Source organism: Hemitrygon akajei, chromosome 5 (genome assembly GCF_048418815.1).
Source record: "Hemitrygon akajei chromosome 5, sHemAka1.3, whole genome shotgun sequence".
Taxonomy (NCBI): Eukaryota; Metazoa; Chordata; class Chondrichthyes; order Myliobatiformes; family Dasyatidae; genus Hemitrygon; species Hemitrygon akajei.
The window spans coordinates 140,106,137-140,132,152 of NC_133128.1; the positions used below are offsets into that span (position 1 = coordinate 140,106,137).

The 26,016-nt window shown below is 39.7% G+C and overlaps 1 protein-coding gene across 3 annotated transcripts; it reads left to right on the forward strand.

Annotated features, from left to right (window-relative positions):
• The first annotated feature begins 1,333 nt into the window (after nt 1-1,333).
• Nucleotides 1,334-25,169, forward strand: cflara (CASP8 and FADD-like apoptosis regulator a). Of its 3 annotated transcripts, none has more exons than XM_073046655.1 (11): nt 1,334-1,469; nt 6,828-7,262; nt 10,280-10,387; nt 12,488-12,593; nt 16,372-16,507; nt 17,801-17,889; nt 18,329-18,401; nt 19,133-19,242; nt 20,207-20,285; nt 22,009-22,516; nt 22,927-25,169. In XM_073046655.1, exons 2-11 carry the CDS (start codon nt 6,961-6,963, stop codon nt 23,054-23,056), a joined length of 1,641 nt encoding a protein of 546 aa, XP_072902756.1. In that variant the 5' UTR covers nt 1,334-1,469; nt 6,828-6,960; the 3' UTR covers nt 23,057-25,169. The 3 variants fall into 3 exon arrangements, with proteins under 3 accessions (XP_072902756.1, XP_072902757.1, XP_072902758.1); XM_073046656.1 differs by having other exon boundaries at nt 19,133-19,221; XM_073046657.1 differs by lacking the exon at nt 10,280-10,387.
• Nucleotides 25,170-26,016: the final 847 nt, after the last annotated feature.

A 26,016-nucleotide genomic window follows, 5' to 3' on the forward strand; every position in this document is an offset into this window, starting at 1 on the left:
GATAGTGGTGAAGGAGCTGTTCCAAAAATGTTAAGTATTAGTCTTCAGGCTCCTCCGTGATGGTAGCAATGAGAAGAGGGCATATCTTGTATGGTGAACTGACATCTGTATTTCATCTGCAATGGTGAGTGACTCATCACATATTTCAGTAAATGATTACCTCGCAGTTCAAGGGAGTGCTTCCGAAACGGAGTGGCTAATTTCTAAGTATATGAAGCAAATAAATGTTTCAGGAGACTCTTGAATGAGAAGAGTGTCCATCAGTATTGGCTGAAGAGGTTAACACAGCTGCAATAAGGGGTGACATTATAAAGATAAAATGAAGTTATACAAGTTTAAAAGGGGCCAATCGCACAATAGAGAGCAACACAAAGCAAGGGATATTAATCACCCTCATATTAACTGGAATTAAGTTCAATTATAAAAGAAATTCAGGAAACAATTCTTAAATTAACAAGATCTTGTTGAATCTCTTGCAATTGCATTTCAGGATTTGTGGTGGGAGCCTGAAATGCACTGCTGGCATGATGGTGGAAGTGGATACAATAGGGTCTTTTCAGAGCCTCTTAGAGCCAAGAAAAATAGAGGGCTATGCGCTAGGGAAATTCTAGGCAGTTCCTAGAGTAGGTTAAATGATCGGCACATCATTGTGAGCCGGATGGCCTGTAATGTGCTGTAGATTTCTACATTCTATGTTCTATTTGGTTTCAAGTTATGGAGCTAGATAAGTGGGAAGATGGTTGTAGAACATTTTGTGTTAAGTGATCATAACTTGTTTAGATTCCGCATAGTTACGCAAAAGGACAAATAAAATAAATAATGTTCTTAGTTGGGGCAAATCAATTTTATGAGATTGAGAAATCACTTAGCAATAGGTAGTCTAGTAGAAAAGTCTCAGCAATGGAAGCAATTACAAAGGAGATTCAAGACAAGGTGCTCAAAGCCAAAATGAGGCGCAAAAAAAGGTTTACTTTTTAAAAAACCTGTTTCTTCATACAGACTGGCAGATCGCTACACTGGTGCTACTACTTGCTAGAAAATCAATCACTCTCACTGCGTTTCTCTTCGCTGGGATCTCCCTTTGCAAGGTTGTTCACAAACGCTGTTACAAGACCTCAAGAGTTTAATATTGCACAAAGCTCTGCCTAATATTGGAAGTACAGGAATGGTATTAAAAGAGGAAAACTAGGAAAGCATTGAGAGGGCAGGGAAAAATACTGAGAAGTAAAATCAGAAAGTCCAAAGGTGTTTTATAACTGCACGAAGAGATTACAACTTTGTGGTCGTAAAAGGGTTAACTGGTTAGCGGATGTATTTAAAATAGTAAGGAATGTCCAAACCCACCCAGAGTTTTGAGAGTTATTGACTGCGGAGTCTGAATCGGTATTTGCCTAAGGCACAACCGCTTTCACTTTCGTTTGCAGGGGCGGAACAGCAGCCGAGAGTCGATATCAAACAGCGTGACTTCGGTGGGTGAGATTCAGCGTGCGGGGCATCCCGCGGGCATTTGTAGTCGAGCTCCGCTAAGTGGGGGCGGTAACCGAGCGCAGGCCCGAAGCCCGCCCGGGAATTAGTTGTTGTGGAGAGGCCGGAGATGGCGTTGAGAGCGGCCAGTGCGTGGAATTTATTGCCCCAGAAGGCTGTGCAGGCCGCCATTTGACATATTTAAAACAAGGGTGGATAGATTCTTAATTAGTAGGGGTGTCAAAGGTTACAGAGTGGAGGTAGGAGAATGGGACTGAGAGGGGTAGCGAAAGAATGGTCCAATTCTGCTCTTAATGTGTTATGGTATAATGGAGGTGACGCTGGATCAGTGGTAGGCCCAACTAGGGCTGCACGGACTCGGCGGGCGCTTCTTCCCCGCGTTAACACAATAAAGGCTTTAGGGTTGTATATCTGTTCCTGGCCTGAAATGTAAAATATTTCTCTCTCCGTTGATGTTTCCTCACTTGCTGAGTGTTCCCAACATTTTCTGCTTTAGTTCAGATTTCCAGCATCCACAGTCATCCCCTCCTCCCCGCTGTTCAATGTTCGCAAAAATTTGAAGAGCTGAACAGCTTCTACCACTCTCCATCAATACTTCTCGGAAGATGAAATCACCAAAATATAAATATTGAGGAAATTTGTGTGCTTATGCCATTGGCTTTTAAATTTATTGACCTGGTTTTTGCTGTAACAAACAATATGTCATTCACGCTACCTGTTGAAGGACATTGTGGAAAATAACGTGTAGGCCATGTGGCCAAGCCTTTGTGATTTTTGTGAAATTTCACTTCAGACTTTTTACAGCATATCACTTATGTAAATCATGACTGGTGCAATTTACAAAAGGAAATTATTCCTGGAAAAACGTTTTGCTGGATGAGATTTTCTAAATTGATAGGATTGAGGTAAATCCATTTATGTTTTTAGTGTCTTTCTACTGACAGTGAGAGGTGTGCTGTTTGTTATACTGTAATGAAAAAATAGAAATCAAAAACACATAACCCAGAGTTATGAGCATTATTACAAAAAAATTATATCAAGGAATACTTCCTTGCTGCAGGCATTGCTCCTCTCCCTGACAAGGATATGAACCAGATATGTTTGGTTTCACTCCTGTGGATATTCTGCTCGCATACCTTCATATTAGTAAAGGACTTGTTATATTTTTATTAACAATCCAGCATAGTTCAATTTCTTTCTATAAATGTTATATAGTATTGTATGTTGAGCCTACTAGGGGATCAGCTATACTGGATTGGGAATTATATAATGAATCAAAGTTGATTATAGAGCTTGAGGTAAAAGAACCCTTAGGAGGCAGTAATCACAGTATGATTGAGCTCAATTTGAAATTTGACATAGCAGTATTTCAGTGGATTAAAGGGAATTGCAGTGGTATGAATTAGGAGTTGACCAAAGTAAATTGGAAGCAGATACTGGCAGGCATGCCAGCAGAGCAGCAGTGGTGTGAGTTTCTAGGAAAAATGAGGAGTGCAGGATACATGTATTCCAAAAACAAAGAAATACTCAAATGGCAAAATAGTACAACTGTTGCTGACAAGGGAAGACAAAGCTAATGCAAAAGCAAAAGAGAGGGCATACAACGAAGCAAAAATTAGTGGGAAGAGAGGGTTTGGAAAGCTTTTGAAACACTACAGAGAGCAACTAAAAGAATCATTAGAAGGGAAAAGATTAAATATGAAACCAAGCTATGATGTAGATAGTACAAGCTTTTTCAAGTATGTGTTTAAAAAAAAAAGATAAAAGAGGGATGAGAGTGGATATATGACCACTAGAAAATGAGGCTGGAGAAATAATAATGGGGACAAGGAAATGGCAGATAAACTAAATGTGTATTTTGCATCCGTCTTTACTGTGGAAGACACTAGCAGTGTGACAGATGTTGAAGGGTGTGAGGGAAGAGAAGTGAGTGCAAAAGACTTAAGGGTGCATAAGTCACCTGGGTCAGATGAATTGCACCCTAGGGTGCTGAAAGAGGTAATGGTAGAGATCGTGGAGGTATTAGTAGTGATATTTCAAAAGTCATTGGACTCTGGCATGGTGCCAGAGGACTGGAAAATTGCAAATGTCACCCCACTCTTTAAGAAAGGAGGAAGACAACAGAAAGGAAATTATAGACCGGTTCGGAAGCTGTTGGAGTTAAGGATGAGGTTATGGAGTACTTGGTGACACAGGACAAGATAGGACATAGCATGCTTTCCTTAAGGGACAGTTTTGCCTGATGAACCTGTTGGAATTATTTGAGGAGATTATACATAGGATAGATAAAGGAGATGTTGTGGATGTTGTATATTTGGACTTTCAGAAAGCCTTTGACAAAGTGCCACACATGAGACTGCTCACCAAGTCAAGAGCCCGTGGCATTACAGGAAAGTTACTGGCATGGTTAGAGCATTGGCTGATTAGTAGGAGACAGCAAGTGGGAATAAAAGGATTCTTTTCTGGTTGGCTGCCAGTGACCAGCGGTGTTCTGCAGGGGTTGGTGTTGGGACCGCTACTTTTTATGCTGTTTATAAATGATTTAGATGATGGAATAGATGGCTTTGTTGCCAAGTTTGCAGATGATACGAAGGTTGGTGGAGGGGCAGGCAGTGTTGAGGAAACAGGTAGGCTGCAGAAAGACTTGGACAGCTTAGGAGTATGGGTAAGAGTGGCAAATGAAATACAATGTTGGAAAAAACATGGCCATGCACTTTGGTAGTAGAAATAAATGTGCAGTCTACTTTCCAAACAGAGAGAAAATCCAAAAATCTGAGATGCAAAGAGATTTGGAAGTCCTTGTGCAGAACACCCTAAAGGTTAACTTGCAGGTAGAGTCAGTGGCGAGGAAGGCAAATGTAATGTTTGCATTCATTTCAAAAGGTCTAGCAGGGATGTGATGCTGAGGCTTTATAAGGCATTGGTGAGGCCTTACCTAAAGTATTGTGAACAGTTTTGGGTTCCTCATTTAAGAAAAGATGTGCTGGCATTGCAGAGAATTCAGAGGAGGTTCACAAGGATGATTCCGGGAATGAAGGGGTTATCATAGGAGGAACATTTGATAGCTCTGGATCTGTACTCACTGGAATTTAAAAAGATGAAGGGGGATCTCATTGAAACCTTTCGAATATTGAAAGACCTAGACAAAGTAGATGTAGAAAGGAGGTTTCCCATGGTGGGGAAGTCTAGGACAAGAGGGCACTGCCTCAGGATAGAAGGGCACCCATTTAAAACACAGAACATAAATGGAGTTTATTACCACAGGCAGCTGTGGAGGCCAGGTTGTTGGATGCACTTAAGGCAGAGCTTGATTAAGTTCTTGATTAGACATGGCATCAAAGGTTAGAAGGAAAAGGCCGGGGAGTAGAGTGGAGGAGGGAAAAAAGTTCAGCCATGATTGAATGGCGGAGCAGACTCGATGGGCCAAATGGCTTGATTCTGCTCCTATGTCTTATAATTTTATGGTCTTATAGTACAGGTCCTGGTTACAGAAATTGACTTTATAGACAGCCCTACATACAAGCAACTTCCCATGGCATTAAATTCAGAAGTTGTTCGGACATATGGTAATTGGTTTATTATTGCCATGCACTGAAGAGCAGTGAAAATCTTTTTATGCCATCTATACAGATCATTCCAAACATGAACGCACTGAGGGAATACAAAGAGAAAATGAGTAACCGAATGCAGAATTTAGCGTTATAATTACAGAGAAAGTTCAGTAGAGGTAAAGTGTGAGGAACACAAAGTCAAGAGGTCCATTTAATAGTCTTTGCGGGATTGAAGCTGCCTGGTGTGGCATGTTTTCAAGCTTTTGTTTCTTCTGCTTGATGCAAGGGAAGAGAAGAGAATGGCCAAGGTGGGAGTCGCCTTAGATTATGTTGGCTGCTTCCCCAAGGCAGGAGAAACTGTAGACAAAGTGGAGATGTGGCTCGTTTTCATGATGGTTTAGGTGTAATCCTGCAGTCTTGGGTAGAATATTTGCCTTAACAAACAGTGGTGCATCCAGATAGGATGCATTTTATGATGCGTCTCTAAAAATTGGTGAGCATCACTGGGGACATGCTAAATTTCCTTAGGCGTCTGAGGATGTGGAGGTGCTAGTATGATTTCTTGGCCAAAGTGTTTCCACTGTTGAACCAGGACAAACTATTGGTGATACTTACACCAGGGAATTTGTAGCTCTTTACCACCTCCATCTCTGCATCATATATACAGGGATATGCACTCCATCTCACTTGAAATTAATGACCAGCTCTTTTGCTTTGATGACATTGGGGGAAAACTTGTTACCTTGCTATTGTGCCACTAGACTGTCAATCTGTTTCCTGTTTGCTGACCTAGCATTGTTAAAGATCTAGCCTGCTACAGTGGTATCATCTGCAAACTTGTAGATTGAGTTAGAGCAGAGTCTGGCCACAGAGTCCTCTCCTCCCCCACCTTTAGTCATTAATCTTTCTTACCCATGTGTTTTATTGCTGTACCGTGGAGGTATGGTTATTATAGAGTCACAGAAACAGGCCCTTCTGCCCATTTAGTACATGCTGAACTAACTATTCTGCCTAGTCCCATCGATCTGCTTGATTTATGGACATCTGTAAAAATCAAATGAACCCAGAGACGGCCAAAAACTTTTCCTGTGAACCAGTGAGTTTAAAGGAAGTTTGGGAAGTGGTGCATTGGTGACTTTAAATGAAGAATGGGAAAAGGGCTTTTTCAGTTTAAAGAGAGCAGGACTGTGGTGATGTGTTTTTTCTCTCTGGGGAATTCCAGTGGAATTATTATGTTCTGAGACAAATGATGTCCTCAAAGTGTTCTTTGTTCTTGAATCCTGAGGCACTATTGTGACAGCATATGTTTTGAGCACAGAAGTATGAACATTTCTATGGGTCCCAATACAAGTTTATTTCTTCTGGATGGGGTGTCTCAAGACTGATGTCCCAGTTTCTTAACAAGAGATCAACCATTTACAGAGAAGAAAATTCTTTTTTCATGAGTTATAAATTGTTAGAATTCTCTACCTAAGAGGGTTGTGAAGTCTTGGTCACTGAGCATAGTCAACAGAGAGAATGAGATTGACAGTATCTGAGTTTAATGCAGGAGAGCAACACTGAGCCAAAGGATTTAAAAAAAAACTGGCTGAGCAGTCACAAAAGATCAAATGGTATATTCCTGCTTCTCTAACTTGTTTTGTTCTCACTGAGACCAGCAGAACAAAAGCAGCTTTAGAATTTTAAAAAAAATAACATTTTACTGTCAAATCTGTGATGAGACACAGAAATATTAGGATGACTCAGTGAATAAGGACAGTGGTTGGTTAACATGTTTATTTCCCTGTTCAGGTCTCTGGATTTTTTCTAACTGAAAAGGAGAAGTTGGTGATGTCAGCTGGAATGAGATTGCAACACGAGAATAACTCCTGAGAGAATATTAGCCTCCAAGGAGCTGAGAGGAAGCTTGCTCCATTTTTTGGCAATGTTTGCTCAAGGTGATAAGGAGATCAGAAAAGAGGCCATGGCGATAGCTGCTGAACTATCCCAAGAGGAAAGTGCTATCATTGTGTTTCTGTGCACAGATTTTGTTAAAGGCTACCCGGTGACTGGGGAAGTGAAAGAACTGTTTGAAATTCTGAGCAAGCGGAACCTGCTGAGGCTTGATCTTCTGAGTGAACTGCTTTATCAGATAAGGAGGCTTGATATCCTGAAGAAAATGAAGGTAGACCTAATGCGTTTGGAGAATAATTTGAGAGCTGGTGAAGGATACGTGTCTTCGTACAGGTAAAACCATGTAACAATGTTTGATCAATAGAAATAGGAGCAGGAGTAGGTTGCTCAGTAAAATCATGCCTGATCTTATATCTCAGCTCCATTTTCCTACACTGACCCCAAATCCCTTCTTTCCCTTAATCCAAAGAAAAGTGCTATCATCATGTCTGTGTACAGATTTTGCCTGATTCTACTCGGTCATTTCTCATTTACTGTTTATATCTTTAAATGCATTTTCCCCATAGCTAATGCACTTCATGTAGTTTCCTAAAGCACAGTATCCCCAGTATCCTAATAAACTTAACAGAGAAAATGGATTTCTCCCCCTGGGTGCTTTGCAAATAATAATATTTTTAATAGCTGTCTGTGCAATCAGAATTGACGTGAAGGAAGTGGAGAGTAAGCTATCAAGGGAAAGCACAGTGCCTGCATTGGTCAAGTACTAAACAGTTACAACATAGAAGGAGGCCATTTTGCCCATTGAGTCTACTGGCTAACAATCCAACTAAATTCATACCCACCACAGCTCTCCCTACTGTCATATTAGAACGGGAATGTTTAACAACTCAGAGAAATAATGGACTGTTGGATCAATCTGAATGTAAGAATGTCAAACTATTCATGTAAATAATGCAACAATAAGGAAACATTCACCCATAAGACTGTTCTGGCCTTTGATTCGATTCAGCCAAATCCAACGCATGTCTCATTTGCTCACCTGCAACCCATATCCATGAGATTTTATAAGGCATTGGTCAGACAGCACTTGGAGTATTGTGAGCAGTTTATTGCCCCTTATCTGAGAAGGGATGTGCTGGCATTGGAGAGTGTCCAGGGGAGGTTCACGAGAATTACCCCAGGAACTGGGTAGAGTGGACGTGGAGGTGATGTGTTCCCAGCCTCAGAATAGAGGGACATCCATTTAAAGCGGAGATGAGCAGGAATTTCTTTAGCCAGAGGGGGGTGAATCTATGGAATTCATTGCCATGGACGGCTGTGGAGGCCAAGTCATTGGTATGTTTACATCGGTGGTTGATTGGTCTTGATTAGTCTGGGCATCAAAGGTTAGGAGGAGAAGGCAGGGGAATGGGATTGAGAGGGATGATAAATGAGCCAAGATGGAATGACAGCACAGACTCGATGTGCCAAATGGCCTAATTCTGCTCCCTGTGTCTTACGGTCTTTCTGAGATCTATATTTTACAAAACTTTTGTTAATGTTTTGTAACTTCAAAATGTTAAGCTAATTCAAAGGAAGACCCAGGAGTCTGCAATGCGAGTCTAACTTTAGGTTTACTTTAAACGAGGTATGCAGGTATCACTTGATAATATGATGACATTTGCAATTCATAAAAAGTTTTAGGAAGGTTCCCAGAAGATGTAGAATCAGTAAACATTTGATGAAGATGTGATGTAAGTGTTTCGTGAAAGGTCTTATAAAATTCTACCGTATAACCATCAGGTCCCAGAGCTTTACCTAATTGCAAAGAGGATATAGCCTTGGCTATCTCCTCTAGTTTAATAGGTGCATCTAACATATCAACATCTTGAATCGAAATTTGAGGTATGTTTAACCTTTGCAAAAATCTATTCATAGTGATATTACTATCAGAGAATTCAGATTTATAAAGATTAGAATAAAAGTCCATAAATATCTTATTAATTTCATAAGGATCTAAAGTTTCTGTTCTATCTGGTCAGCAAATTTTTAAAATCTGTCTTCTGACCATCCCAGCTTTTAACTGACCCGCTAAAAGTTTAGCAGATTTTTCCCCAGGTAAATAAAATAAACTTTTAGATTTAAAAATTTGCTGTTCTATGGGAAAGGTCAGAAGTAAATCATACTGTGATTGAAGTTCGACCCTTTCTTTATATAGGTCTTCAGTAGGTTTAACTGAATACGCTTTATCTATCTGTTTAATTTTATTAATAAGCACTGACAATTCCGCTTTAGTTTTCTTTCTCAAGGCTGCTGAATATGAGATTATCTGACCCCTAAGAAAAGATTTCAAGGTGTCCCATATAACCAAATTGACATTCCTTCAGTTGTATTAAATTCAAAAAAATATAGAAATTTGCTCCTTAATAAAATTAACAAAAGCTGGATCCTGTAACAAAACGGGGTTCAATCTCCACTGTGAGATTTTCAAAAATCTATCCGGGAGCTTAAGGGTTAATTTTTGCCACGTGATCTGAAAGCGCAATGATGTCATACGCACATTCAACAACGGAGTTTAACAGATGTGTATCTAAAAAGTAATCAATTCGGGAATACTTATGATGGACGTGTGGGGGAAATAAAGGAGAAATCTTTATCACTGGGGTATTTATATCTCCAAATATTGACAAGGCCATATTCTAATAAAGAAGAGTTAATACAAGCTGCCGCTTTATTAGGAAGCGACAGATTGGTTGATGACCTGTCAATCGCCGGATTTAAGCAACAGTTAAAGTCACCACCCATGATCAGCTTATATTCATTGAGATTCGGTAACTCTGAAAAAAGTTTATTTAAAAAATCAGTATTATCTACATTAGGTGCGTATACACACACCAGAGCTACCTTTTGCTCGCATAATAAACCAGTAACAATTAAATATCTTCCAATGAAATCAGTAGTAGTATGTCTATTGTCTATTAAGGTGTACAAAAGGGGTTTTGGGACTAAGAAATATAGAAATGCCTCTTCTTTTACTATCCGACAGTGAGGGATTAGTTGAATATACTCAACAGGCGCTTTCCAAATGGTCACCTATGTCGATGTCATTGATAGGTCGAATAAATGCTATAAAAATGGTTATTCTACCAAAATTTTTATATATATTTCAAGCAGTTCCCTCTTTTGTTCCAAAAACATTTTTTGATAAAATAGACTCTCTGATTTTGTCTTATGTTTGGAATAATAAAAGCTCTAGAGTGAATAAACTTTTATTGCAAAAATCAAAAAAAGATGGAGGACTTTACCAAACTTTAGATTTTATTATTGCGCAATTAATATTCGCTATATTACTTTTTGGATTTATGATATAGACGATCAAGATCGCCCTTCATGGTTACAGCTGGAGGAAAATTCAGTAGTGGGGTTTTCGTTAACTTCTTTATTAGGAGCTTCTCTTCCTTTTTCGTTCTCCAGAATAGGTAAACAAGCTCTTAACCCTATTGTTAAACATACTTTAAAAATTTGGTTTCAATTTCATAGATTTTTTGAATTAAATGATTTTTTACTTTCTAGTAATATTTATTCTAATTTCTTTTTTTAAACCCTCAACTTTGGATAAGGCTTTTCTAACATGAAAAATTAAGGGAATAAAAACTTTTTTAGATTTGTTTTTACAAGACTGTTTAATGTCTTTTTCACAGTTAATGGATAAATATGATATCTCTAATACACATTTTTTCAGGTATTTACAGGTTAGGAATTTCTTACGTGATTTTTTACCAAATTACCCCTTGATCTGCTCTTCAAATTTGGCTTGTTATTTTTCAGTTTAAACCTTTTCAAAAACGATTAATAGCTATCATTTATAAACAATGAATGCTCGCACATCGCCTAATGATAGGGTTCAACGCTCCTGGGAAGTAGAACTTCAACATTCACTCTCAGATAACCAATGGAGTAAAATTTATTATTTAGTTAATGATTCATCTATCTGCGCATGCCATATTTTAATTCAGTTTAAGATAGTACATAGGGCCCATATGTCCAAAGATAAATTGGCGCATATTTTTCCTAATATATGCCCTATTTGTGATAGATGTAATGCAGAAGTGGCTACTCTAACCCATATGTTTTGGTCATGTGTAAGTTTAAATAATTTTTGGAGGGATGTGTTTGGAATATTATCTAAAGTTATAGATATGGATGTTCAACCTAATCCACTTACAGCAATTTTTGGGATTTTCCCAGAGGAAGCAAGCAAAGTGTCTGCCTCCGCACAACATGTGATAGCTCTTTCAACTTTACTGGCTAGGAGAGCTATTTTGCTACACTGGAAAGAATCTAACTCGCCCACTGTTTTCTATTGGCTCTCCTCCATCCTGTCATGTTTAAGCTTGGAGAAAATTAGAAGCCGAACATTTGATACATCTTTTGATTTTGAACAAGTCTGGTGACCCTTTATTCAATATTTTCACATGATTTAATTTATCTTTATTTATTTATTTATTTATTTTTCTTTATTCTCTTTGGAGTATATCCTTGTCCATGAAGGTTCAGAGATGACTGGAAGGATGTGTTTTTTTTCCTCTCTCTTTCTTTTTTAAGTTTATCCTCATTTGGACTGCCCAATCTTTCTTTCTCTCGTTTTTGTTTTAGTTTAGTTAGTGGGATTTTTCTTACTCTATCAATAAAATTTCCAATCTTTTTTTTTACGATTGCTATGAGGAGTTGTAATTTCTCTCTGACCATTGTATATATAACAGCATAATATATTACCTATTTGAGTTTGATATTATATGCTTTTTGTCTTTAATATTGCTGTTTATATGTCTTTTATATTATCTACTTGTTAAACTCCTCTTTCGATTTGTATTTGTATATTCTTTATTTGCAAATCAATAAAAAAGATTGAAAAATGACATATGCAATTCACATATTTATACATATAAAGCGTAATGAATTATTTAAAGATCAAGAATGCCTACTCAAACAATATATTTATAATATTACTCAAACATTTTTGAAATATTAAATACATAACAGTCCTCACAAAGTTCCAACTAGAGGTTGGGAATTGTGTGTTTCCATGATCCAGTCTGTAAAAAGGCATTCTGACAAATGCTCCTCAACAGCCTAAGTCCAATTCCTAAGAGAGGAATTAGCGTCTTTCCATCTATGTTAACAATACCTAAATAATTTAAAATTGCTCAATTTTAAACAGCTTCAGGGAATAGGAGCATGGTCGGTGCAATGTATTCTCATAACTTAACCCGTGAAGCCCCAGAATTCCAGTGAATATGTGTTGCAAACCCACAAGGTGGCTCCATGGTCTATATGTCTCAGGTTTACTAACATGATGTACAGCTGTGAAATTACCCCAATCATTGTGTAATTTGGTCCTTTAAAGTATATTACTAGTGTTATAGCTATTCTGGATGTGCTGTCCAGTGCTCCTTTAGAATATTGTTAAGCCTGTGGAGTGGGTGGGGTGGGGTGGGGGGGGGGGCGAGGGTGATGGCCCTTTGTGCTCCAGAATAATGAATTGGTGGTTTGTTGATGATTTGCAATCCTTGCCACAGACAACTGCTGGTGAACATCAGTGAGGACCTCTCGCAAGAAGATTTGAGATCCGTCTTATTTTTATTGAGTTGTCAAATTCCAAAAGGCCGCCTGGAAACAGTGAAGGTAATGGCTTTGTTCCTGGGCTGTCTGCACAGTCTGTAGCTGTGAAGTACAAGCGATGCAAATGGATAACTTTATACATGATCAGATACTTTAAACTGCATCTTAGTTTTATTAACCCAGTGATTTTTCTTGCATGATAGGAGTGGACCTCAACAGTATTTTATCAGTCTTCAGTCACACCTCAGATGAGTTTCAACTGTCCAAATGAACAAGGCAATTGATTGCTCATAGTTACAGTTCAGAGATTTAATTTAGAACAATAAACCAGATTGCTCTGCAACTTGATCAAAAACATTCCTGCTGCACTTTGAAAACTAACTCTCTGAAAACGTTCTCTCTCTGCTCATCCTGGATTCTGCTGATATCTTAAACATATCCTAAACCAGAAAACCATTCTAAAGACATGTGCTTTCCAACGATTCCTGTTCTGTTGGTCTACTTCTTGTTCTCGTGTTTCATTGCTTTTGTTTTGTCTCCTATCACCATGCCTCACCAGTTGTATTATGTTTTTTGAGAATGTAACTATGAAAATGGACAAAGGAGAGCCAGTGGATGTAGTGTACCTGGACTTCCAGAAAGCTTTTGATAAAGTCCCACATAGGAGATTAGTGGGCAAAATTAGGGCACATGGTATTGGGGCAGAGTACTGACATGGATTGAAAATTGGCTGGCTGACAGGAAACAAAGAGTAGCGATTAACGGGTCCCTTTCGGAATGGCAGGCTGTGACCAGTGGGGTACCGCAAGGTTCGGTGCTGGGACCGCAGCTGTTTACAATATACATTAATGATTTAGATGAAGGGATTAAAAGTAACAATAGCAAATTTGCTGATGACACAAAGCTGGGTGGCAGTGTGAAATGTCAGGAGGATGTTATGAGAATGCAGGGTGACTTGGACAGGTTGGGTGAGTGGGCAAATGTATGGCAGATGCAGTTTAATTTGGATAAATGTGAGGTTATCCACTTTGGTGGCAAGAACAGGAACACAGATTACTATCTAAATGGAGTAAAGTTAGGAAAAGGGGAAGTACAACGAGATCTAGGTGTTCTTGTTCATCAGTCACTGAAAGTAAGCATGCAGGTACAGCAGGCAGTGAAGAAAGCTAATGGCATGCTGGCCTTTATAACAAGAGGAATTGAGTATAGGAGTAAAGAGGTCCTTCTGCAGCTGTACAGGGCCCTGGTGAGACCCCACCTGGAGTATTGTGTGCAGTTTTGGTCTCCAAATTTGAGGAAGGACGTTCTTGCTATTGAGGGAGTGCAGCGTAGGTTCACAAGGTTAATTCCCGGAATGGCGGGACTGTCATATGTTAAAAGATTGGAGCGACTGGGCTTGTATACACTGGAATTTAGAAGGATGAGAGGGGATCTGATTGAAACATATAAGATTATTAAGGGATTGGACATGCTGGAGGCAGGAAGCATGTTCCCGGTGATGGGTGAGTCCAGAACTGGAGGCCACAGTTTAAGAATAAGGGGTAGGCCATTTAGAACAGAGATGCGGAAAAACTTTTTCACCCAGAGAGTGGTGGATATGTGGAATGCTCTGCCCCAAAAGGCAGTGGAGGCCAAATCTCTGGATGCATTCAAGAGAGAGTTGGATAGAGCCCTTATAGATAGCGGGGTCAAGGGATATGAGGAGAGGGCAGGAACGGGGTACTGATTGTGTATGATCAGCCATGATCACAGTGAATGGCGGTGCTGGCTAGAAGGGCTGAATGGCCTACTCCTGCACCTACTGTCTATTGTCTATTGAACTGGAGCACAGGCAGAATTGGATCATTCTTTGCTAGGTCTAAAGGGGATTAGAGTGATTAGCACTCAGTTATAGATGGAATTAGGTTTCATCATTGGCTACAGTTAAGATTGGTCTGTTCATCATCCAGAAACTATCCAATAGACAGGGGAGGACTAGTATCAGTGTGTTTGACATCTGAGATGATCTGGGATCAGATTACTCTTCACCCAAGCACAGTCTTGGGTCAGAGTCTCCTGAACCTGGGAACTCTCAAAGCAAATTGGTTGAAAACCAAAAACACCTCAAACAGATTCTCCCAATCTTAGGGTCAAACTTACCTCAAGCTTAGATCCAGCTGGAATTATATCTTATAAATGTGATTAGATTGGTGATCGTAGGCCATTCAAGGCCCTCCTACCCCACAAATGTTCCGGGATCAGAATCTTCTAAATCCTGGGAGAGGTTGGATCATGCTCTTCTAACCCAGAGTTCTCTAAAGTCAGAGTTCCTAATCCTGGAATGGCCTGGACTCCAATTGTTCAAAACCAGGATACAAACCAAGCTCAAAAAACCTGTGTACGGTTTTGGGTGGGAGTAGACTGAAAACATATGATACATTAATGAGTTCAAGCCAGCTTTGACTGTTTCAGAAGATTTTACTGTGAAACTGCTGTTCCTGGTGATAACGGTATCACAGGAGTTGGCCTTTTGGTCTTTCAAGCAAGTTCCACAAGGAAGATCCTGGCTTATTCAATCTTGGCCTCAGCACCATTTCCTGCTCTCTCCCCAGGCCCCTTGACTCTCTCATTGTTTAAAATGCCTTGCTGATCCTTGCTTAGTAACATCCATTAACTCTGCCTAAGTTCCAGAAATTTACAGTAACAGATTCCTCCTCATTCCATTTAAAATGGACAATCCCTTCGGTTGAAACTATGCCTTTAGATTTATTTACCTTTATCAGAGAAAGCACCTTCTCAGTACTTACCCTGTCAACCTTTCTCAAAATCTTTTGTGCTTAATTAAGATTATCTTGTTCTTCTATACTCCAACAATTATATGCTGAACCTGCTCCACCTTCCTTCACACACCAGCCTCTTCATTGCAGCAATTAACTCGTTCAACCTTCTCTTCCGTGCCCTGTACATTCTTATCCAAATCGTTTATACAGGTGCTGAACAACAGTGAGTCCAGCACTGGCCCTGAGGCACACCAATAGACATGGATCTCCTGTACAAGAAACGACCTTCCACCATTACCCTCTGCCTTCTACCATCAAGCCAATTGTGTATCCAATTAGCCAACTCTCACTGGATTCATGCACCTTGACCATCCATAGAAGCCTACCATGTGGAACTGGATCAATGGCTTTACTGAAGTCCATATAAACTATATCTACCACCATACCTTAGTCAACTTGCTTGGCCACCTCATCAAAAAAAAAACTCTGTCAAGTGTGCTCTTTTTTAAAAAAAAAAAATCCCCTGTGCACAAAGCCACATTGACTTCCCCTACTCAAACCTATCTTTCCTGATGTGGGTATATCTTTACATTCAGAACCCTCTCTGGTAACTGAACCACGGATGTTAGATTTACTGGCCTATAGTTCCAAAGCTTTTAGTTTTCTAAATACTATAATTAAATTCTAGTTTCCTAAATTCTATTACCTCATCTATAATGGACTACAGCATTTTCCCAGTGATGAATATAGATCTATTGATGTATAGTTTCTTGCTTCCAGTCTCCTTCCTTTCCTGAAGACTGGCATTACTTCAGTAGTGTTCCAATGCTCTGGGGACCCAGAGATTAGGAAGGGGTTTTAGTTGAATTACATCTAATGCATCTACTATATCTGTAGTCACTTCCTTTAAGATCCTTGAACCCCATTAGTATTTGAGTGGTAGAGATTACTGAAATTCACCTCCCCATAATGATTATCTGTTACTATTGGACAGCAATATTAGGTCAGCATTTTCATAGGTTCTGCAAGCTAAGTGTTGGGTACTACTCCTGAGCTAATGGAGATGTCCTTTTTCCTGCCAGACTTTCTTAGATTTGGTTGTTGAACTGGAGAAATGTGGCAAAATTGATGAGAATAATTTGGCTGTGGTGGAAGAATGCCTGACCAATATTCGGAGAATCGATCTGAAAAGGAAGATCTCAAAACACAAGCAGATGCGTGAGTGCATATGGAAAATAAATATTAAGGCAATAGGTGTAAACACACACTGGGAATGGGGTAAGTTGTAAATGCCAGGAAGATGTGCACTAGGGAGAGGGAATCCTTGAAAAACTGGACAAACCCTTGACAATAAACAGTGCAGAGTTGACAAGCTGGAAAAAAAGATAAACACAAGATTGTTGTCAACCTGGGAACGGATCAGACTGACGTTCACAGATGTAGACTGTATTTGAATGTTCATCAAATTGCACAGGATTGTTACTGAATCTAGAGGCATGACTCAGTCAGTGTTTATCAGCCCACTTATGGTGCTCTTGGATTGGGATTTTGATCTGTTCACTTGAAAGCTTCGGAGCTACAGACTAGCTACCCAGGGGTAATTGGCAGAATAAAGACCCAATTTTTGGAAAGTACTCGATGGGAGAGGGGGCTGGGTTGCTTTGGTGGGGGGGGGAGGTTACAATGCAACTATCCTCAATGTGTTATGTTGGATTAAAGTGAGTCATTATTTGTGGAGGTGATTGGATTGGTTGGAATGCTTTAGGTAGTCATGGTGATGTATGTTACTGCAGTATTCATCGTGGGCTAAGAGGCCTGTTCCTGGGCTATACTGTTCTATTTAAGGCAGTTACAAGATTCTGCGGGGTTATATTGGCTATAGGTGACTATGTTACCTGATTCAGCACTCTCATCCCTATGTCAGATGTATGTGGGTTCAAGTCTTGCTCATCTGAGCTGTGATTTCCATGCTCCCATTCCACTCACTGGGATGCTGGCTTCCCATGCCCCTTTTCAATTTACCTGGTTTGCTGGAAAATTTATCATCTCACTGTGTAACATCTAAAACTGTAGAGATATTATAACATCCAGTAGTGAGGGCACATTGTTATTCTGGCAGCAATAAAGTCATAGCATGCTGGGTTGTCAGGGTTTTATTGTATTTGTTTTTCATCATTGTGTGTAGGCCCTTCGTGTATGCACCCAGAGGTTGTGTTTCATGCATTAAAACACAGTACCTAGATTTTAACAAACTCCACTGACTACAGTTGTGAAAGAGCTGTTTGGATTACCGTACGTGTTCATGTCACTGCATGTGGAAGGGCCTTGTGGATGCACATGTTGGTGCTTAGCTCAGAGTGAGCGGCAGGCTTTTGTAGGGTGTACATTTGTTAAGGATAGTTGCAATAAATTGCAGGGGTTACATTAATTGGAGCAACTCACAATAAATTATGGTGTTAATGACAATATTGTTATCTGTCTCCCCTCTGTCTGTTTGTCTGTTACTCTCAGGTGAATGTATAAGAAGGTCAGATGCCTATCAGAACGTCATTCCTGTTTCTGTTCCCCAGCAGGAGTGTGGTCACGTTGAACAACCTTGGGTAGGAATTTCTGAAAAGATTTGAAAATATTTATAAAACATTTTGTTTTACTTTTCTTCCTTCCCCTATGCTTTCCCCCTTTTCATGCTTTACACCGGCATGGTCTTTGATAATTTTTCATGTCAGGACTGGCGTGGACTGGAATTAGTGGTGTGTGGTTACTGAGATTTTGTATGGTTGACAAGAGTTCAGTTCCACTGCCACTGATCCCATCCCTGTCTGAATCGGAACCAGACTTCCCACAGCAGCATTGTATTTGATCCAAAGATGAGCTGAATTCCAAATCCATTCTTTATTCCCTTCTCATCAACATTACTCAACTGTGTCTCTGACTCGTCTGTCTCTAGATGTGACTAACCTAATAATCTCTGCCTTCCAAAATCTCGAGGTTATCTGAGACTGTCTTAACTCTGTGCTGTTGTTTTCTTTCATCTTCCAGTTGAGCACTGTGCAGCCTGTGATTACAACCCGGTTATTGAGACAGTGTGCTCCCTCCAATTGCCCAAGGTTACGTAAGTAACAATGACTAAATATTGATGTTAATCTCTGTACCTAGTGTAGGGGAGTTTCTGATGTATGCTTAATTAAACCATTCCATGTCTAACAGCTACATATATGTGTGTCATACTCTATTTGGACATTAATGATCAATGGATTGGCAGTATGTAGGGAAAGTGTGATTAGATTGTGGCGAGTTTGTGAATTCATCGTCAAAGGCTATACTTAAAGCAAAGATTATTTTGAAATTTAATCATAGGTTTGATAGAAGTTAAGGATAAGGTAATGGGGTGAGCCCAGGGGACTAGGAAATTGCTTGAGTGATGGCTAAGTACCAGTAGGGACTTTTAGAAGAAATCGTCTGCTGTGTTGCGTTTCTCCAGCGATGCAGTCTTTTCAGGTTCAGATCAGGACAAGTGGAGTGGTTTAACAAGTGAAATACATCAGGATTCTCAGCACCTCAATAATAGTAGAGTGAGTGAGGTTTCAACTGGGGTACCTGATCATGGACAGAATGAAAGTACAACCTTGCTTGGCCTTCACCTGGCAGATTTTGACTGCACTAAGAACTTGGGCAATGCCACTTCGTGCAATGAGAATATATGCTTTTCTCCCAAATTATTGAGGCCTTTTTTCACTTGGCTTAGATTTATTGTTAAATGTTTCTTCATTTGGATGTGGAAGCTCAATGTATTACAGTTTGTGATGAACTACCTCGTTCAACCTGTCTGTTTTCCTTCTGCAGCTGGGGAGCCTAATGTGACAGAACTGAGCAGTCCAGTGCCTGAGTCAGCTCAGGCCACTGTTCCAAGAACAAGCTATGTGGTACAGCAGGTAGCAGTAGGCACACATGAGGTGGGTTTTGGGGTGCAAATACTTATACTTCAGTGGAAGTCCCTCCAGCCAGAGATGGATATCTCATTGTGAGGAGGTAGCATTTGGTCACGTGCTGTGGGAGGTGGGGCAGGGACACTCTTTAAGTGATTGCTCCTCGGGCTGGTTACATATTAAGGAACACACAGGGGAGTTTGCATGTATTGGGGAGTGCTCGTTATCAAAAGGGTCATTCACAATGGGGTACTTGAAGGAGAAGGAACAAGGATAGCCTGAAAGTCCTATTTATAGCCAGTGAATTGTATTATGCAGTCTTGCTACATAGGAAATATGACAAACTCTTGCAATTGCAATGCTATAGACCTGATAATGATTTGAGGGATAAATATTGGCCAATGCACTGAGATAAACTCCTCTGCCCTCTTCAAAATGGTATCATTCAGTAGAGGGAGCAAACAGACTTCAATTTAACTTCTCATCTCTAAGCAGAGGTACTTCAAACACTGAGCATGTTCTTACTGTGTTTGTCTCAAGACTTTCCAGTAGGACTTAAACCCATTAGACTGCAGCTAATGCTGGTAATGAAAGTCCGAATACATTCACAGTTTGTTGCCCGGTACAGCACTCCAGTGCTGACACTAACTCACAGTGGCTGCTATCATCTCACGTTGTCATGCAGTTGGAAACTGAGTCAGAAGATCGAGGGTTCAGTAGCAGTCTGGGGACTTGTGTACAGACGTGAGCTGAATTTCTGAAGTCCTGAAGGACTGTTACAAAGTTAGAGCTACTGCCTTCCAGTAAATGGACACTGTTCCTTCCCCCTGGGGCTCTGGCTTGTGGCCGATTGGGAAAACAGCAAAGGACCACCCCTTTTGGGACAAGTGAACATTGATATCATTCCCAATACCACTAGAGCAGGTGATCAGGTGGAAAGCACTGTGCTAAATATGAGTATTTTATTATGATGCTGTTCTTTGTGTTACAGAACAGACTGGAAGCTTACAAGATGCAGAGTAACCCATTTGGCCTTTGTTTAATCATTGACTGTATTGGAACTGATGCAGGTGAGTGCTGTAGGCTTCACTCTACATGGTGTGTACTGCCCTGTCTTAGTGCATCAGCCCAGTTTACTGTGTATTAATCCCATGCAGTTGATTGTTAATCTCCATTTACTAATCATGAACCCTTCTCCACATGAAGTTCGGTTTTCTGTATATTAACTCTGCCCCCTACCCTCTCACCCTTTTCCCAGTTTCCTCTCCATTGTTACTCCCCTTGGTCAACAGTACGTCTTCATCTATTATGTATTTAGCCCCCTCCTTAACTCCCCTGTGCATTGTATACAGTATATTAATCCTACCACCTCCACTCCACATATTGCTGTGTACAATACCACTTGTTTGTAGCTCATCAAGACTTTCACATTATTAACCCCTACCTCATTCCTTTTTTTAAAATCTTCTCCATTACCACGAAACACACTGAACAGGTAGATAATATGGCCATTAAAGCACAGCAGTGTTACCACCTGCTTACAAGGCTGAGGAATTTTAGCATGACCCTGTTGACCTTCACCAGTCTTTACAGATGCACTATGGAAATCATCCCATCTGGCCACATTACAACTTGGTATGCAGCTGGTCTTCCCAGAACCACAAGAAGAGTTGTAGATACAGCCCAAATTCTCACAAAAGCCAGCTTCCCCTTGGTTGACCTTGCCTGTACTTCCTGGTGCTTCAGGAAAGCAGTCAACATAATTAAATATCCCTTCCACCCCTGTCATTCTCTCTTCTTGCTCATTCCATTGGGCAGTAGATGCACCACCAAGCTCAAACACAGCTTTTGTCCTGCTGCTGTAAGACTCTTGAATGAACATCTTGTACATTAAAGGTGAACTGTTGATCTCCTAATCTACCATGTCATGGCCTCTGCATCATGTCTGTCTACCTGCACTGCACTTTCTCTGGTACTCTTAAAATTATATTCTGCATTCTGCTATTGTTTTTCTTTGCTTTTTATACTCCCTCAAAGTGCTTGTGTATGGAATGATCTGTCTCTATGGCATGCAAACAAAATCTTTTCACTATATCTCAGTCGTCGTCGTCATCATCAGTGGCGTATCACATGGGCGATCATGGTCTTTGACCGTGATCGTTCTTGCAAAATCTTTCTACAGAAGTGGTTTGCCATTGCCTCCTTCTGGGCAGTGTCTTTACAGGTGACCTCAGCTGTTATCAATACTCTTCAGAGATTGTCTGGCGTTAGTGGTCACATAACTAAGACTTATGAGCAGATGTATGAGCATACCATCTGCTCATACAACTATCCACCATGTGCTTCCATGGCTTCATATGACCGTTAGAAGCGCTACACCTTTCCCAAGAGTGATCTGCAGGCTAGCAGAGGGAAGGAGCGCCATACACCTCCTTTGGAGGCGTATCCACCCCGCTTCCCAATATCTCACTGCCAGTATCAGTAATAAGCCAATTACAAATGTATAATTTCCTCTGATTCACATGTATTAAATCTCACCTCCAGCAGTGAATTAAATCTCTTTCTTTTACTAATTATTGTTGCATTTCCATTTAATAACATTCCCCTTCCATGTGTAATAAAGCTCAGCTATTTAACTCCTCTGTTGGCTGAGCATTAACACTATGTATGAGTCTATTAACACCAATCTCCTGCTTCCCTTCACTTGTGCTTTGATCTTCCTTCCTTCATTTCCCTATTTAACTGCCCCACCCCTCTCTCCTTCATGTACTAACTCCTGGCTTGTTTCTCCAGATCTGTTAAAGGAGACATTTGAGGCACTACATTTCAATGTCCTCCTCCATCTCTACGTTGAACTGAACGAGATGGAAAAGATTTTGAAGGAAACATCGGAGCAGAATGACCTGGCTGCCCTTGACTGCTTTGTTTGCTGCATTATCAGCCGTGGCACGCAGGATTGCATCCTTGCAGTTGATGGGAATGAGCCTGGACTTCCCTTTAAGCAAATCCAGCACTATTTCAAAGGGCAGCAGTGCCGCTCCCTCGTGGGCAAACCTAGGCTCTTCTTTGTTCAGGATTTCCTCAGAGCTGCAGCTAATGGTGAATTGGAGCTGCCCAGTGCCCAGAGTAATGGAGACCTAATTCAAGTTGATGGCAATCACTGCGAGGAATTAGTCCCTCAGGAAGCAGATGTCCTGTGGTGTTGCTGCCAGGTTTCTCAGAGCCTGCTTCACCAAGCACCTCAACAGCCATCCTCCTTCATGCGCACTCTGTCAGAGTATCTGCGGAAATATCAACACAAGTAAGTACTGCAGTTAGAACTACCTCATGTGACTCCTGAGCCTGGTGTGGATTCACAGTATATGCCCAGAGCCTTGGAATTCACCAATCTTAGAGCTCTGCCAGTGTGGTTTAAAAAAACCCCAAATATTCAGCAGATCAGGCTATATCTGTGGAGAGAGAAGTAGTTGGTTTCAGGTCAGTGACCTTTCATCTGAGTTTGGAAATGTTCATGGTTATTCAGGATTTAATAGGTACTCTTGTTAAACCCTAAAACCCAACAGTTACTGCAGATAGACTTCAAGCCATTGTGCAGAGTCTTACTCTGCCCTGGGGATGTTTAAAGAGTCACAGACTGTGCTGGGGGAGTCCGTGAAGTGTTCTTGTGCTTTACTGAATCTGCAGTTGACTTTTTCCCCACATTGTCTCTAGGTCGGATTTGATTTCAATACTTACCGAGGTGAATAGGAAGACGATGTTAAGAAATGAGCAACTGAACCAACTGCAGGCCACACCTCTCATCCTGCAGCACACTCTGAGGAAGCAGCTCATCTTTCCCTGACTGCCATCGCAAACCTACATACACTCTGTAGTCTGCATTCGGAAATATATTCAGGACCAGTGATGAAAATCTATTAACAGTCCATTAGCAGAACAACCTTTCCAACTTGTCTTAAAGCTGTGATACCTGGGTACTTGGAGCAAGAGGGGTGAGGCACGTCCTCATGTCCAAGAGAGATACTTGTGTCATTGTGGGCTCTCGACCAAATGAGGGTGATCTCAGCCAGTGAGGTATGCAAGAGACTGGAGGGGTATCAAAGCCAGCAGGAAGATTCTGATTGCTAAGAGAGGGGTCTAGGTGGAGGAAGTGGGCTTGGACTCAGAGGCTTGGCACAGTACAGCATTGGATAGAGCTCCACATGTGGGCTGGTAGGTTGATAGCCCAGACCGAATTGCTCCTGGTGTGTAGGTGACTGGTAGAATGTGGCAGGGAATTGATGTGGATGTGGGTAGATGAGGTGACAGGGAAAGATAATGTGGGTATGTGAATGTGATGTGAGCCACTGTAAACTCAGTGGACCGTATGGGTGCCTCCTATGTCATAACTTAGGAAGGAAATCAGGAGGGCTAAAAGAAAGCGGGAGGTTATTTTAGCAGACAAGGCAAAGGGGTTCTACACATACGTTGAGAGTAAAAGGAGTGCAAGGGTCAAAATTGGTCCTCTGGAAGATTGGAACGGTAATCTACGTGTGAAGCCAAATGAGATGGGGGAGTTCTTAAATGGATTTTTTTGCATCAGTATTTACTTGGGAGATGGACACAGTCTATGGAAGTGAGGCAAATCAACGGTGAGATAATGGACCCTGTACAGATTACAGAGGAGGAGGTGTTTGCTGTTTTTTTTAATTGAATTTTCAAATAGGTTACAAAATAGAAGGAAAAATATATATATATCAACCCTCCCCGTCCCCTTAACCCCTCCCCCCTAACATATCCCTATATATAAGAAAAAGAGGGAAAAAAAAGAAAGATTGCCTGGATATCGGAAGATCCCCACATGCTCCATGGAGTTCAAATAAGCTTTAATGTGTGTGTGTGTGTGTGTGTATGTATATATATATATATATATATATATATATACACACACATATATATATATATATATGTGTGTGTGTGTTTCTTTCCCCCAGATGACCAATAATTTTATCTTCGGAGCACCTATATATTTAATCCTATCTTTTGTAAATAAGGGCACCAAATTTTCAGAAATATCATATTTATTTCTTAAATTATAAGTAATTTTTTCAAGTGGAATACAGCTGAAAATTTAATTCTTCCAATGATCTATACTTAAGTATAAATACGATTTCCAAGTAACTGCAATAGCCTTTTTGGCTACTGCCAATGCAATTTTTATGAACTCTTTCTGATATTTGTTCAATTTGGGTTTCGGTTTTATCCCTTCAATATCACCTAGTAAGAATAATATTGGATTGTGTGGAAGCTGTGTTCCAATAATTTGTTCCAGTAAAACTCTTAAATTTGTCCCAAAAGGTTGAATTTTAAAACAAGACCAAGTAAAGTGTAAAAAAAAGTAACAATTTCTTGATTACATCGAAAACATTGATCAGATAAATTTGAGTTTAATCTATTTATTTTGTGGTGTAATATATAATTGATGTAAAAGGTTATATTGTACTAATCTTAGTCGAACATTTATTGTATTTGTCATACTGTCAAGACATAATCTTGACCAACTTGTTTCATCAATTTTAATATTCAAATCAGTTTCTCATTTTTGTCTTGACTTATGAATTCCTTGTTTAGTTACCTGTTTTTGAATCAAATTATACATACCAGAAATATTTTTTTTAATTTTTCCTTTATGAATTAAAGTTTCTATTTCATTAGGTTTCGGCAATTACATTGTTTGACCCAGTTTATCTCTTAAATAAGCCCTTAATTGGAAATAACAGAAAAGAGTGTTATTTACTATTTTATATTTATTATTTAATTGGTCAAATAACATTAATATACCTCCTTTAAAACAGTCCCCTATATATGTAATCCCTTTGTGAAACCAGTTATATAAAAGTTGATTATCCATTGTAAAAGGAATAAGTTTATTTTGAATTAAAGGTCTCTTTGCTAATAAAGATTTCTTTATCTCATCATCAACATTTATCTTATTCCATAAATCAATCAAATGTTTTAGTATAGGAGATTCTTTCTTTGCCCATATCCATTTAGATTCCCACTTATATATAAAATCTTCTGGTATATTTTCTCCTATTTTATCTAATTCTATTCTAATCCATGCCGGTTTATCTTCATCAAAAAAAAAAGCAATAAATCTAAGTTGATTTGCTTTGTAATAATTAAAATTTGGTAATTGTAACCCTCCTAGGTCAAATTTCCATGTCAATTTTTCCAACGATATTCTTGACATCTTATCTTTCCAAAGGAATTTCCTCACACATTTGTTTAACTCTTGAAAAAACTTCTGCGGTAATTGTATTGGTAGTGTTTGGAATAAATATTGTAATCTAGGGAATCTATTCATTTTTACAGCATTGACTCTACCTATTAATGTTATTGGTAACATCATCCATTTATCAAGATCCTCTTGAATTTTTTTCAATAATGGCAAATAATTTAGTTTACATAAATTCTTTATATCATTATCAACTCTTATACCTAAATACTTTATACCATTTATCGGCCATCTAAATTGAGTTATAAATCGACATTGACTATAATCTCCTTTAGTAAGGGGTAGAATTTCACTTTTATCCCAATTTATTTTGTACCCTGATATTTTCCCATATTCTTCCAATCTAGAAGATAATTTACACAACGAATGCAATGGGTTAGTTAGATAAATCAGAAAATAAGTTAATCTTATATTCCAAATAAAAAACACAAAATGCTGGCAGAACTCAGCAGGCCAGACAGCATCTATGAGAGAAGGTAGTGACAACGTTTCGGGCCAAAACCCTTCATCAGGAGTGAAGTAACATG